The sequence below is a fragment of the Eublepharis macularius genome, chromosome 6 (genome assembly GCF_028583425.1).
Source record: "Eublepharis macularius isolate TG4126 chromosome 6, MPM_Emac_v1.0, whole genome shotgun sequence".
NCBI classification, from domain to species: Eukaryota; Metazoa; Chordata; class Lepidosauria; order Squamata; family Eublepharidae; genus Eublepharis; species Eublepharis macularius.
Genome location: NC_072795.1, coordinates 11,916,454 through 11,931,472, shown reverse-complemented (window position 1 = coordinate 11,931,472; position 15,019 = coordinate 11,916,454). Strand labels below are relative to the sequence as shown.

The 15,019-nt window shown below is 48.2% G+C and overlaps 1 protein-coding gene across 2 annotated transcripts in view; it reads left to right on the top strand.

Annotated features, from left to right (window-relative positions):
• CLCN2 (chloride voltage-gated channel 2) overlaps positions 1 to 15,019 on the top strand; it is a 95,315-nt gene that overhangs the window by 21,963 nt on the left and 58,333 nt on the right. For both annotated transcript variants that reach the window (XM_054983983.1, XM_054983982.1), the window contains exon 2: positions 13,890 to 14,046. In XM_054983983.1, the coding sequence (XP_054839958.1) occupies positions 13,890 to 14,046 (157 nt within the window). The remainder of the gene's footprint in view (positions 1 to 13,889; positions 14,047 to 15,019) is intronic.

The following is a 15,019-nucleotide window of genomic DNA, read 5'->3' as shown; positions in this document are numbered from 1 at the left end:
GTGTCTGACTAGCATCTGGGAGACCCAGGTTCAATTCCCCACTCTGCCATGGAAGCTTTGTGGGCCAGTCGCACACGCTCAGCCTAACCTACCTCACAAAGTTGTTGTGAGGATAAAATGTATTTGTTTGTTGACTTCCTTTCTGTCCCGACTTTCTCCCCAAAGGGGCACCCAAAGTGGCTTACGTCATTCTCCTCCTCCATTGTCCCTTGCAACAACCCTGTGAGGTAGGTTAGGCTGAGTGTGCGTATGATTGGCTCAAGGTCACCCTCACAAAGCTTCCATGGCAGAACCTGCATCTCCCAGATCCTAGTAACAATTACACCACACAATGGACAAGGGGTAAACCACTCTGAGTCCCTATTAGGGAGACAAATGAAGCAAATAAATACATATGGGAGGAAGTGAGACTTGGTGGAAGAAGGAAAGCCGCATCCTAGCTGCTTCCCACTGTCCCTCTTGGACTACAGCATGCTTGGTACCCGAAAGTACAAACCTTTGAACTGCTTGACATTTACTGTCCCCCATTTCCATATGGCCAAAACAGAGAGACTGATTTGGGGGGGGGGTCCCAAGGTGCCACTCTAGCCCAAAAAGAGCCCTCTGTGCTTTCTCCCTCTCAGAGATTTTTCCCAGGCAGGTATAGGGTGCAGCATGGCAGGTATGCAAGCAGACAGGTAGTGCAGGCTGCATAGGTAACAATCCTGCACGCAGGCAGCTTTAATCCCTATGAGATCGAAGGGATTTTGGAAGGCTTGCAGCCTACGGCCTCCCCAGGATGCACAACAATTGTTGCACCCATTTTTTTGTGCAACACCTTATTGTCAGGCAAATTGTTCGCTTTCAAGCAATTGTTTTGGCTTGGTTCCAGCGATGCAGAAGTGGAAACATAAATGGACTTGGTACATTTGTGTTTGCGTAAGAGCTTGTCCAATGCCTAGTGCATTCCTTCCTGTATCTTATGGTGCCTAGAAATTGCTTGCACAATGCCTTGTGCGAGGGGAAATGCAGTTTGGTCCAGTGTGTTTAACTTGGCCCAAGCGGCTAGCGTGATTCCCCCCCCCACCCCACTTGCACTAGGATGCTAGCGTGTGCAAAAATCTTCAGGCAGATCCAGACTGCTTTCTTTTGATAAGTTGGCCAGCTGCTGAGAGGATGGTAGTTGACTCATCACCATGTTTGAGTTTTGCTTTGAAAAAAAAATCTTAAAATGTAAAGAGCAAACCGTCATAAGAACGTGCCGTCTTGGAGCTGACCAAGTTCCATGTGCTTTGAGATTCCACTTTCGACAGCGGAAGGAAGTTTGGGAGCTGTAGAACAGAAATGTTGTCTTCGGGGTTCCTTGGAGGCAGGAATCACATTTATATGTGTATTTATGACACTGCATGCCCTTCTGTACTTTGCACATTTGTCGAACAGACTCTTTGAAGTTAATTGAATATTTATGGCAATGATTGAGTGTGGGAGAATTTTTGTTTAGCAGGAGGCAGGGAATAAGACTAGGCAAAGTATCCCAAATGGATCAGTTTAAATTCCTGCCCACTCCAATATGTCAAAAGGAAGTCCTGTTGTATTCAGCGTGACTCCTGATTAAGCAGATATTTCAGCTCTAATTGCATTAAATATTTGGAAAGTGATATAATGTAATTTAACTGCTGTCAATGCTGGACATTTGTTAGCGCTTTGGGGTAGGCACATGGGAGATGGCAAATTTACTTCTTATTGAACATTGGGTAGAATACCGCTTTGATAAGGAAAAGGACTAGAGCCTTGATTTTGCAAACAAATGTGGGTTTTTTCCCTATGTTTATTTAAGTGGAACAAGATAGTTGTTGTGGGTTTTCCGGGCTGTATTGCCGTGGTCTTGGCATTGTAGTTCCTGACGTTTCGCCAGCAGCTGTGGCTGGCATCTTCAGAGGTGTAGCACCAAAAGACAGAGATCTCTCAGTGTCACAGTGTGGACTGATCTCTCAGTGTCACAGTGTGGATCTCTTTTCCACACTGTGACACTGAGAGATCTCTGTCTTTTGGTGCTACACCTCTGAAGATGCCAGCCACAGCTGCTGGCGAAACGTCAGGAACTACAATGCCAAGACCACGGCAATACAGCCCGGAAAACCCACAACAACCATCGTTCTCCGGCCGTGAAAGCCTTCGACAATACATGGAACAAGATACTCACTGTTCTATCTTTTCCCCTGTTTCTGGCCCTCAAGGCTGTCTTCTGGAAGACAGGCAAGTTCAGACTGGCAAATCTTCTGGAGACAGAAAGTCCAAATGTGGGGGCAGCTACTGAGAATACAGTTGTTACTTGGTAAAGAGCGTAACATAAATTTAGAGAGTCTGTGATGGAACAACCTGGGGGGGGGTCAATCTTTTAAGCTGCTGGGCTCAGGAAAGCCAGCATTTGCATTTATTTAGTGCCATTTTTGTCCCACCTTTCCTCCAGGGATCTCAGATAAAAATAGAGGGATCTCCTTTTCGTCCTCACAGCAACCCTGTGAGGTAGGCGAGGCTGACAGAGAATGACTAGCCCAAGGCCATGCAGTTTCATGGCAAGTGGAGATTTGAATCCGAGTCTCCCTGATCCTATTCTGACCCCAACCACTGCAATGGCTACAGCTCTGTGGTGGAAGAATACATTTTTTTTAGACTAAGAAGAAAGACGTGTTTGAGAATGTGAGTGAAATTCTTTTGATTTGGGGAATGTCTAATCCCAGCTGATGTCTGGCGCCGAGTTACTCGACAGTCAGCCTTTTTTGGGGGGGAAATCCCCGCCTTTGTCGCCAATGCGTGATCCTGGGACCCACCTTTTCAGGTCTGGATTTGTGTGCAGGCAGAAAGGACCCTCCCTCAAAGCCGAATGGAAGGGCTCAGCGAAGGAGGGAAGCGAGCTCCCTTTCACCTTCCCCAGCTCCCCTACACCTTACTTGCCCATCTCCCATGCTGTGATTGTTCAGCAGACTTCTCCCTCAAAGTTCCAGATTTGTTGCTGTTTGTTCTACAGTGATTCTTGCTGGAAAGCTTTTCTCTTCCACTGAGCAAGGAGGGATCACGGACGCTGCGTCCAAACTCCTCCTGGGAGCTCAGAGCCAAGCTACAAGTGACGCCTGACACAGGTTGGACACTTGTCAGCTTCCCTCAAGTTTTGATGGGAAATGTAGGCATCCTGGTCTTGCAGCTGTAATGGAGAGCCAAGCTGTAAAACTAGGACACCTACATTTCCCATCAAAACTTGAGGGAAGCTGACAAGTGTCCAACCTGTGTCAGGCGTCACTTGTAGCTTGGCTCTCACAGAGTGCCTGGCCTTTGGAAGGGTGAGCGGGGCTGTTGGAAACATTTTGCGCTGCCACGGATGTGGTGGTAAAGCATTGGTCTCAAGGCAAGCAAGGAAGATAAGAACTACATCACTGGATTCAACCACATTCCATCAAACCAAAGAGGCAGTATTGCACAGTGGTTAGACTGGGATTTGAGAGACCCAGGTTCAAATCCGTGCTCTGCCATGGTATCTTGCTGGGCCAGGCACTCACTCTCAGCCTAACCTACTCCACAGGGTTGTTGTGTGGATAAACTGGAGGAGAGGAGAATGGTGTTAGCTGTTCTGGGTCTCCAGATTGGGAAGAAAAGCGAGGTATAAATGAAGGACCATAAATCTAGTGTTTGGATTTTCTTTTCCAGTGCAGCCATTCAGGTAGTTCTAAGAAGCTCACAGACAGGATGCCCAGGGGATACTTTCCCCTTAACCCTGATATCTAGCATTCAAAGGTAGACTGCCACTGGATAAGGAGATTCTGTTTGACAATCATTTACTTACACAAGCTGAGGGGCTTGCAAGGAATTGCAGGTGGAGGATATAATTTGGACCTCCCCTTCTCTCCTATGCAGGATTCTATACCCTTTCAGGGGCTTGAGCTAAGCACACCCCCCCCCCCCGCATCTTTCCCTTTTATAACTTCACTCGGCGTACTCACAACACACTTCTGGAGCATGTTAAGTCCTCACCAGGAATGGGAGGGAGTCCTTTTCTTTCCATTAATATTCAACGACGGTCGGTCTTCTGAGAGAATTTCCCAAGTATGTGAAGATTGCATATTTGTTTGCCGATGGCCAGATTTTCCAATTACTACGTGGGCTAGCCACCTTCCTCTTAAATATAACAAGTAACTAGTAACAAAGCCCGTCGTGGGGAAAAATACAACGGGCTGTAGAAAGGGGGGTGGGTGGGCAAGCGGGCATTGCCTCCTCCTCCATGCCTGATCCTGGCCGGGTGAAGGGGGAGTGGGCATTGCCTCATGTTCCACTCCTAATCCCAGCCAGTGAAGGGAGGGCGGGCGTTGCCTCCTGCTCTGCACCTGATTCCAGCCAGCTGAAGGCAGGGGGCGGGCATTGCCACCTGCTCCACTCCTGATCCCAGCTGGACGAAGGGGGGCGGGCATTGCCACCTGCTTCATGCCTGATCCCAGCCAGGTGAAGGAGGTGGGCATTGCCACCTGCTCCGCTCCTGATCCCAGCTGCTTGAAGGCAAGACTCAGGCCTTACCGCCTGTTCCGTGCCTGATCCCAGCCTGGGCTTCCTGCCATGGCGCGTTCTCTGGAGGAACGGGCTGCCTCATCTGGTCTTCCCTCCATGGCAGCACCCTGTGGTGACACACCGGGGTAGAAAGTGAGTTGTCTGGAACACGCTTAGCCTTTTATATAGTAGGATTATCTCGTCTTTCTGCCATGGTGAACCTCAAGGGGGTTTACATAGGGTCCCTATGACATCTCCCAGCTGGGCGCCGACCTGATAGGCTGATGGTATGCGATTGGTCCAAGGTCATCCAACTGTTTGCCATGGCACAGTGGTTAAGTAGTTAGGTTGCAAATCAGCACTCTGCTGGTTCGAATCTCACTACTGCCATGAGCTCAGCAGGTGGCCTTGGGCAAGCCACTCCTCTCAGCCCAGCTCCTCAGCTGCATTTTGGGGATAATAATAACACTAACTTGTTCACCGCTCAGGGTGAGGCACTAAACTGTCTAGAAGAGTGATGTATAAGTGCAGTTATTATTATTGTTGCTCTGGAGTTTTTTCTGGGAAAAGAGGTGGTGGAACTCTCAAGAGGGAAATGAGGAAGAAACACACGGGATTCTTTGAAATAATATTATTTTCTCTCACTATTGCTGAGTATTTTCAAGAGGTGCCGGAACTCCGTTCCACCGTGTTCCTGCTGAAAAAAAACCCTGTTGTTGTTAATTAAACCTGGGTCACCCTGATCCTAAGCCATCACTTTAGCCACTACACCACACTGCCTCTCTTGGGACCCCTGTGGATCTGTCTTGGGACTCCTGGTGATGTGACAGGACACCACATTTATTCATTGGGTCTCTTTAGATGTTCATCCACGAGATGTGACGCTAAGTACTGGGGAGTGCGTGCATCTTGCCGCATGACAATGGTATCAGCACGGAAAATTCCAGCTGTCAACGGGACAGAAATTGTGATATCGATCAGAAGTGCACCTCTGAGTTTTGAAGCAACTGAAAAGTATTTCCATTTGCCATCCCATCAACTGAAGCTACAGAGAGTTGGGAGTAGCATTGTTCAGACAAATTCCCTTAATTCCTCTTTACTCAGTTTCTTCTTGAAATTCAGCAGTCTCTTTCTTTCCCTCTTTTTAGAGATTTGGATTCTTTCAAATCAATTCTGTTTTAGTCAATAGAGAAATTCAAAAAAAAAAAAGAGGAGGGGCAGGAAGGGAGGTTCTTCAGAATTTCACTCTGTACATGCACAGAGATAGGCAGTGTCTTCCCAGACCTGCTGCAGCACCACCCCGTGGTGCGCAATGTCAAAACCAACCCCTGCAAGGAATGAAATTGCAAAAGGGGACATAGAGGTGGAATGGGAAAACTAAAAAGAGAAATGAAAGAGAAATTCCTCTTCTGAAAATCGGGTTACCGGTTCCCCGGTTGGGGCGGAGAATGACGCCATTCCCGGCATGACAAGGAAGTGCTCCAGAATGCACACACATGAGGTGAATACTCCCAGGATGCACACCCCACCCCATCCACTTGTCCCCTGGTTTGGGCACCCTATTTGAAAACGAGAGTACCAGGAAATAATAACTATATCTGAAAGAGTGAACTTTGGAAAAATTCCACTCCCTATTGCAAAATAGGAAAGAGCCCAGTAGCACTTTTAAGACTAACCAACTTTACTGTAGCATAAGTTTTCGAGAACCACAGCTCTCTTTGTCAGATGCATCTGCCAAAGAGAACTGTGGTTCTTGAAAGCTTATGCTACAGTAAAGTTGGTTAGTCTCAGAGCTCATTTTGAGGGGGAACGCACAGGAACGCAGTTCCGGCAGTTCCCCCAAAAGGTAACGTCAGGTGGCCCTGCCCACCTGACTCTCGGACATTTTGGGCCCATTTCAGCCTGGGTTGGGGCTGAAACGGCCCGGACCAGACCTCTAACTGGTGGTGGATCACTCTCCTGCTCATCAGTGGCCTGATCCTGACCATTTTGGGCCCCTTTTCGGCCATTTTCAGCCCCTTTTTGCCATTTTGGGCCCAATATCGGCCCTGAATGGCCAGAATTGGGTCCAAAACAGCCAGCATAGGTGATGTCAGGGGGTGTGGCATATGCAAATCAGTTACACTAATGACACACTTCCGGCAATGGCAAGAGGCGTGGCATATGCTAATGAGTTATGCTAATGAGTTCCTCCAGCGCTTTTTCTACAAAATGACCCCTGGTTAGTCTTAAAGGTGCGACTGGAGTCTACTATTTTGCTACTACAGACTAACACAGCTAACTCCTCTGAATCTACTCCCTATTGCAATGCTAGTTGAAAGGCTTTGGAGAGAGGGTTCTCTTTCCAGGGTGAGCACACTCCTTTCTTTGAAACGGGGGTTACAGGTTTTTGAAATGCACCAGAAACCTGCAAAAACTGTTTGCCAGAACTGAAAGTGGGGTGCCCATTTGCAGCCGGAGCAGTGCACCCTCTTCCAAACTGCCTTGAACACTCCCTGGTCTGTCTCCTGCCCTCTTGGGCAGGAAATCCTTAATTTGCTCCCTGCTTAGTAGAAAGGGCCAGAAAGCTTTGGCTGCAGCAACTGCCAAGAAACAAAGTTGGTTCAAGCCTGTAATGGTTATCTGAGCCAGCCAGCTGGGCCCTGAGCTCAGGAGCAAGCCCTGTGCCTTGATTGCTTGGTTTATTTCATTTATAGCCTGCCTTTCTCCCTGAAACAGAAGATGGATTGCAAAATATTACAAATTTCAATCAAACAGCAGGAGACTGGGACTAGTGTTGCCAATCTCCAGGTGGTGGCTGGAGATCTCCCAGAATTACAACTGATTTCAAGTCCATAAAGATCAGTTCTCCTGGAGAAAATGGCTGCCTTGGAGGGTGGACCCAGCTGAGGCTCCTCCCCTCCTCAAACTCCACCCTCTCCAGGCTCCACCCCCACAAATCTCCTGGAATTTCCCAACCTGGAGTTGTCAACCCTATATTATGACATTAGGAAACGGTGCAAACGTGCAGGCAAAAACCTGGCCAAGGCATGACAAACCAGAATGCAGAAAGATAGAAGACAATAAAGGCAAGTGATAGTTACTTTAAACATAGCCAGGGCTTTTTTTTCAGCGGGAACACGGCGAAATGGAGTTCCGGCACCTCTTAAAAATGGTCACATGGCCGGTGGCCCTGCCCCCTGATCTCCAGGCAGAGGGGAGTTGAGTGGTGCGGAGGGCAATCTAAACTCCCCTCTGTCTGGAGATCAGGGGGCGGGGCCACCAGCCATGTGACCATTTTTGCCAAGGGCAATTTCAACTTTAAAAAACTCCCCCCTTGTTCCAGCTGACCCAAAGTGACGTCATTGTGCAGTCTTGAGTTCCACCACTGAGTTCCGCCACCTCTTTTCCCAGAAAAAAGCCCTGAAAATAGCAAAAGACAACAATCAGCTTGCCTTATAAAAGTACCCTCCTGAGCCGTTCCATTCTCCTATAGTTCTAATTCGTTCATAAAAATGCCCTACTGAACACTTCTTTTTCACATTCCATGAAATGACAGATGCCTTTGGGGTTAAACTTCCGTGGCCCTTGCATCTCCCCCCTTGCTAAGGTGGAAGTGTTCCTGCAGCCAAAACGGTCAGACTTTTCGGCTTTTCCTTCGCACGAGACATCTCTCCTCCTCCCGATTAAGCCTCCGTTGTTTCTTCCTTCTCCCCTTCTTCCCCCAGCTAAATTCTCCTGGCTCTTTGATATTCTGGGCCTCGTGGGGAAAGCGAGGGACCGAGGCCAGGCAGTTAAAGCCTTGGCAGGGCCTAAAAGGGCAGGATGAATGCAGCCACTGACCTTGCAGCATTTCTTTCCTGTTTGGAGGGTCTTAAGGCAGGGCAGGGACTTCTGGAGGCCATCCAGTCCAGCCCCCAACTGAGACTGAATCCTCTGTCCCCAAAGCTCTTCCAAAATTCAGCCACATAATTAAAGAGTAATAGCCTCTGACAGTTAGAACTACCATATAAAAATATGCACGAGTCCCTTTCCTCTCCTCTGTGGAAGAGAGTGACAAAAGTACTGCAAATGTGCCTTTAAAAAAAGAAGAATCAAAGTCTTTGTTAAAACAGAAGACTCACAGGGCCATATCAACAACATTCAATTTATATACCCCCCCTCAGGACAACTTAATGTCCACTCAGAGCGGTTTACAAAGTGTGTCATTATTATCTCCACCATAATCACCCTGTGAGGTGATTGTTGTGGGCGCATTGGAGCGCCAGTGTGGCCTAGAGGTTTGAGTCCCAGACTAGAACCTGGGAGAAGCTCATGGGACTGTCCACCCTCTTTCAGTTTGACCTACCTTACAGGGTTGTTGTGGGGATAACGTATGTTATCCCCACAACAACCCTGTAAGGTAGGTCAAACTGAAAGAGGGTGGACAGTCCCTGGAGGAAGGGCAGAAGTATAATAAATAGCCAACATTCAGCATAGAATATGTGGTTCAGACCTCTTAGACTCCACCATCTCAGAACGCATGTGGATTCAGATCTGAGAGCAACCTGTTCCCAGAACTTCCCGACCTACAGAAAATTTGCACGCCCTTCCTGCCCTCTCCTATAGGCTGAGGAGCATTTATGCCAGGCACTAAATACCACTTGGCTTTCGGAAATGCAGTGCATATCATGAGATGGGTACTTCTGTTTCCCAGAATGCACTGGCTGAGAAGATTAGTGGGTCCTCGGACCCCTCCACAGGGTACTCAGTCCCTGCCTAAGGTAGCAGAGGCAACAAGTTGCCCTGCTCCACGTTTTTCTGTCGTCCGGTAGGCAGGAGTGCGAACGCTCCAGCTAAATCGCTTAGAATTCATTTGCAGTCTTTGAGCATTCCAAGTATTTCATGTATGCGATCTCAGTCACCTTTACAACACCCCTGCGAGGTGGGCCAGCACAGCAGTATAGCCAAGGGGTCAGCAAAAGGCCGAGTGTAACTGGCCTAATGAGTTTGTAACAGAGGTGAGATCTGAACTGGGGGCGCCCAGTTTTACACTCTCTGCTGCTATGCTATGCCAGTTCTCGGTGTGGCCCAGCCTGACCCGACTGGGTCATGCTGAGCCATATGGCTATCAGTGATGTCAGGATGGTTGGAGCAGTACAGCTCGCCTAGTGCCAGCCAGACCCAGCTGGGAGCGCCGGCCCGTTTCCGGCATCAGTGCTGGGAGAAGCATAGCACCGGGGAAACAATTGCTATTGATGAAACGCCTCCTTATCTGCCTAGCATTGTTTGGGCTGGAACGCCATGCTCAGGGCCGAGGTGTCTCTACTGCGGCTCAGATTTTCCTTTGCCTTGACCCAGCCTTAAAGAATCGATCAGTTTCCAGGAAGGTAGATTATGAAAAGGACAGGGAACGGTGGCCCAAGAAAGGCAGGGCTGCATGTAGGAGCAGGCTGGCCCTCCCAGAGATATTCTGCATCTTTCTCTGAATTTACAGGGTTTCGGGGTGGGGGGGGGGATAAATGCCAAGTTTCCAGTCGTTTTACTCATAGAAAGAGAAAGGAAAGCATGCAAGCTGGGTTCTTTGAAGTTCCTTAGAAAAAAGGAAATCTTTCCCCACCTCACAGGGTGATTGTTGTGGGGATAATAATAACATACTTTGTAAACTGCTCTGAGTGGGTGTTAAGTTGTCCTGAAGGGCGGTATAGAAATTGATTGTTGTTGTTGTTGTTGTTGTTGTTATTTATTACATTTCTAATTTGCCCTTCCTGCAAGTGGGCTCAGGGCGAGGTACAGCAGTTATGAAAATATAATACAAATATTAAAAACAATTCATAAAACAACAGTTCATCATAAAATCAACAAACAGATAATAACTGTCCCAAGATGGGGTCAATTCCAGATTCTTGCCCATCAACATACAGGGGGAGGGAAGCGGACGGATAATGTACTGCAACCAGAGCTCATTGAGTCCAAAACTGCCAGAATAGGTGATGTCAGGGGGTGTGGCATATGCAAATCAGCCATACTAATGACACTTCTGGTGATGGCAAGAGGTGTGGCATATGCTAATGAGTTATGCTAATGAGTTCCTGCAGCTCTTTTTCTACGAAATGACCCCTGACAGCAACCCATACGTGGGTCAGCAAACAAATGGGCACTACATAGCCCCATGCTGTACCCATATGTTGGGCAGCCGGCCGGTGGACAATGTATAACCCAAACTTAGTGGGAGGCTGGTGGGAGCCTGGTGGAACATCTCCGTCTTACAGGCCCGCCAAAGTGCTAGAAGATCCTGACGTGTCCAGGTGTCCTCAAACAGAGAGTTCCACCAGGTTGGGGCCAGGACTGAAAAGGCCTTGGCCCTGGTTGAAGTCAACTGAGCTTCCCTAGGGCCAGGGACCACCAGCAGATGTTTTCCAGCTGATCGGCGCATTCTCCGAGGCACATACAGGGCACATGTTGTTGTTATTGGTTAATGAGTACAAAGACCTGTGATTGATAAAACGTTGGCCGCTTGGCAATTATTTTTCATTGGTTGAAATTTTTAAATAAATCTCTCGTGCATGGTCTGACTATTGATGAGGTCTTGTCTTTTGCTGTTATGCAGTTAATCACACCCATACCTACATATGCGCTTATGGGCCCTCCTCTCCTCCTTTCTGCTCCCCAGGACCTTTTCAGAGTCTATGATCCCCATTGAAACATTGTTTGCTGTGGTTCTGGGATGGATCCAGTGGGTGGAACCGGAGAGAAGTCACAGCTGCATGTGACCTAGTAGGCCGCAGCTGAGCTCACCAGCCAGATTCCATGTTGGGCATGTGCAGGTTATCCTGTTCAAGCATGCGCACTAAATCGAAATGATACAGCTGACCTGGACTCTGGTTTCTAGGCAAAAGAGCCTGGAAACTGGCCCAAAGGATTAACCTCTACCCCAGCCATATTTTTTTTCCTGATGCTTGTCAGATTTTGATTAAAAGGATCTGGGTGGTTCTCTTAAGAGAGATTCCTGGAAACTGCGCCCCGTGACTTGGGAGACCTTCCCCTAATCACAGATGTGGAGTAGTGGGCTATGGCTATTCAATGGCACTCTGTGTATGCTTCGTGTGATACCCTTCTAATTAAGTCCCTTTTTCCCTGGCTGAATTGTGCAGTGGTACAATGCCTATGTGTGCAGTTAAGAACCCCCTCCAGCTTGCTTGCTTCCTTGCTTATGTCATTTATAGTCCGCCTTTCTCACTGAGACTCAAGGCGGATTACACAGTGTGAGATTAGTACAATTGGTAGCAAGGACAAGAGCAGGCACTTCCATACAGGGTCAAGAACATTTCCATAAACAATGTCATAGGGTAAATGAATGCAAGTTTAAAAAGACATAGCATTAGCAAGGATCCAATATGGGGTTGAAGAATTGCTTAAAAAGAATATAATCAATTCTGGGACTGACATTAGACAACATGAAGCGCAGGTAATATATAGGAGTGCACAGGGATTTTTTTCTGGGAAAAGAGGTGGCGGAACTCTCAAGAGGAAAATGAGGAAGAATCACATGGGATTCTTTGAAATCATATTATTTTCAAGCACTATTGCCGAGTATTTTCAAGAGGTGCCGGAACTTCATTCCCCCGTGTTCCCCCTGAAAAAAAGCCCTGGGAGTACATATTTAAAGCAACAGATAATATGTAAGGCAACGTAGTGGTGAAGTCTATGGTCCCAAACTCATTAGTGAAACGTCTGAGACCCCCTCCTACAATACCACCCTCCTATCTGAGTAAAAAGCCTTTTTGAATAATTCGTTTTTTCATTGTTTGTGGAAAGCCAGGGGCATGAGGGCTCTCCTGACCTCCTCAGGCAGGCCGTTCCACAGGGTAGGGGCCGCCACAGAGAAAGCCATGTATGGGCTGCTGTTGATTTCGCCCATGTGCAGGCTGGCACTTGCAAGATACCCTGTTAAGATGAGCGAAGCTGCCGTGGAGGAACATGGGGAGGGAGGTGGTCAGGCCAAGGCCGTGAAGAGCTTTGTATGTAATAATCAATACCTTGAACTGAGCATGATTATTGATTTGATTTGATTTGATTTGATTTGATTTGATTTGATTTGATTTGATTTGATTTGATTTGATTTGATTTGATTTGATTTGATTTGTACCCCGCCCTCCCCACAGATGGGCTCAAGGTGGCTAACAACAATCAAAAAATACATGAAAAGTCAAAAAACCATAAAATCAATAATAATTTTTTAAAAGTCATTAAAATATTCCAGGAGCAGGCTATTTAAACAAATATTGGGAGTCCGTATATGGGTGTAGCAGATGGCCGAGGGCAGCCCCAGAAAAAAGTGGTGGTCTTAGATGGAAGAAGGAGGACACCCTCTGGCACTCAGCCAAAGGCCCAGTGGAACATGTCCGTTTTACAGGCTCTGCGAAACTGTAACAGGTCCTGCAGGGCCCGGATCTCCAGTGGGAGAGCGTTCCACCAGGCTGGGGCCAGGGCAGAAAAGGCCCTGTTCTGTAGTCTTCCCCCCACCCAAGGTTTTTAAAGGATAAGTTATCTTCCCTTTTGCTTCTGGAGTGTTTGTGTGGCATCCTAGGCCAAGTCAACACATCATCATTTGGATGATGGTTTCAGGTGTAGGGTCCGTCCCTGCCGGAGCTTCCAGTAACACTCTTAAGTCACTTTGAGTTATGCGATCTGCAGCCCAGCAGCCTGGGTTGAGGGTCTTGGCATTTTGAGAAGCGATTCGGTTGATTTGGCCCAGGGAGTGGAGCCAGAAGACCATCTGCTGAGGCTAATTTTCAAAGACTCTGCTAGCTGGGGTCTAATTGAGGCCTTACAAGACCTCATTTCTGCCAGGGTTCAGCCCTTGACCCTCAGAGCATCAGATCAGCCAGCGAGCACGTGAAATACAAAAGACATGAAGCTCTGGGCATATGCAGAGTGCATATCTGGGGCTAGGAGGCAGGAGGTGTAAGTCAAGACATTGCGACTCCCAGGAAGTCTTGAGCCCTCAGTTGTCTTAAACTACACAGTGTCATCAGGGGCTTAACCTCAGAGTCTGTTTGGTGCCAAGGAACATTACAAATAATGGTAAAGAAGAGCATGTGCAGAGTGCATTTCCTGCACTTCTGGGCAGTATTCTGGGATTTCAGAGGGGGTAAGTGTCTAGGGCACGCTTTCCAATCACTGATGTCCCACTTCCCATTCCTCCCACCCCCCTGCACTCCAAGCTGTTCGCCCCATAATGCTGGACTACCTTCGTCCTCTGGCTATGTTTGGGAAAAGTCTTATCCCTCAAAGGGAAACAGACCTATAGACCTCAACGGCAGGATGTTGCTCCCGGGTCCCACGTTGAGCCAATCCCTGGTCTTCTTACCTGCCTAGCTGTGTCCTTGACCCTTCACTTTTTATTCCCCCATCAGATGTATGGCCGCTACACACAGGACCTAGGAGCCTTCGCCAAAGATGAAGCCGCACGCATCCGGCTGCAACAGGAACGCTGGAAAGGGTCCCCGAAGGAACGCCTGCGCCCTTCGGAGCTGCTGGAATATGACCAGAGTCGCTGCGCACGGTGCCGAAGTAAGGAGCTTGCTGTTGGGTTTTGGATCGGGGACACCCCTGGGCTCCCAGTTCATTTGGGTGCAGTTTAGCATACGTAGTCCAAAGGTACATACAAACGCGTGCGCCGCTAACATGGAAAATGAAAGAAAGCACAGTGCTCAGTTTCGGATTTGGGTGGATAAACTTCAGCCTTTGGGTGCTTTCGGACTTGTGCGTGCTCAGGACAGGGTTCATGCTGATGGCGGTGAACGGGGGCAGGACTTGTGGTGCACTGTTTCCTTACTTTACGGCAGTCTCAGTCCAGATGTGCAGAGCACATCACTCGTGTGTGTTCCCTGGCCCCAGCACTGAGCCGATATGCACCAGGCCGTCTGTGCTGATTACGGGTGTGCGTTTAGATATTCCTCATCCAAAAGTCTCTGTTTCCTTTCAGACCAAGTATTTCCAGTCCAAAACAAAACAGGGAATGTTCGGCACTGTTTGGGAGACAGTTTGGTGTAGTGGTTAAGAGCGGCAGGACTCTAATCTGGAGAGCCGGGTTTCATTCCCCACTCCTCCGGTTGAAGCCAGCTGGGTGACCTTGGGTCAGTCACAGCTTCTAGGAGCTCTCTCAGCCCCACCCAGGGTGATTGTTGCAAGGATAATCATAACACAATTTGTAAACCGCTCTGAGTGGGCATTAAGTTGTCCTGAAGGGTGGTATATAAATCAAACATTATTATTATTAAATATCCAATTGCTGATCCCACTTTCTGATTCCATACAGTCACTGTGGGGGTGTACTGGGGAAGGAAGGAAGTCCCTTCCCCATGCCATTTCCTGTCTTCCACTTCCATGCCATGATGCTGAGTCAGAAACACAGGAATCCATGCACCTTTTGCACGAGCTTTTGTTCCCGTTCCCAACTGCAAGTCGCTTCGTATAAGCATTGCTGCACGCTCAGTCTTTTCTTTCTCAGGCGTGCCTTTTGAAAGAACTCAGGTACAGCTGT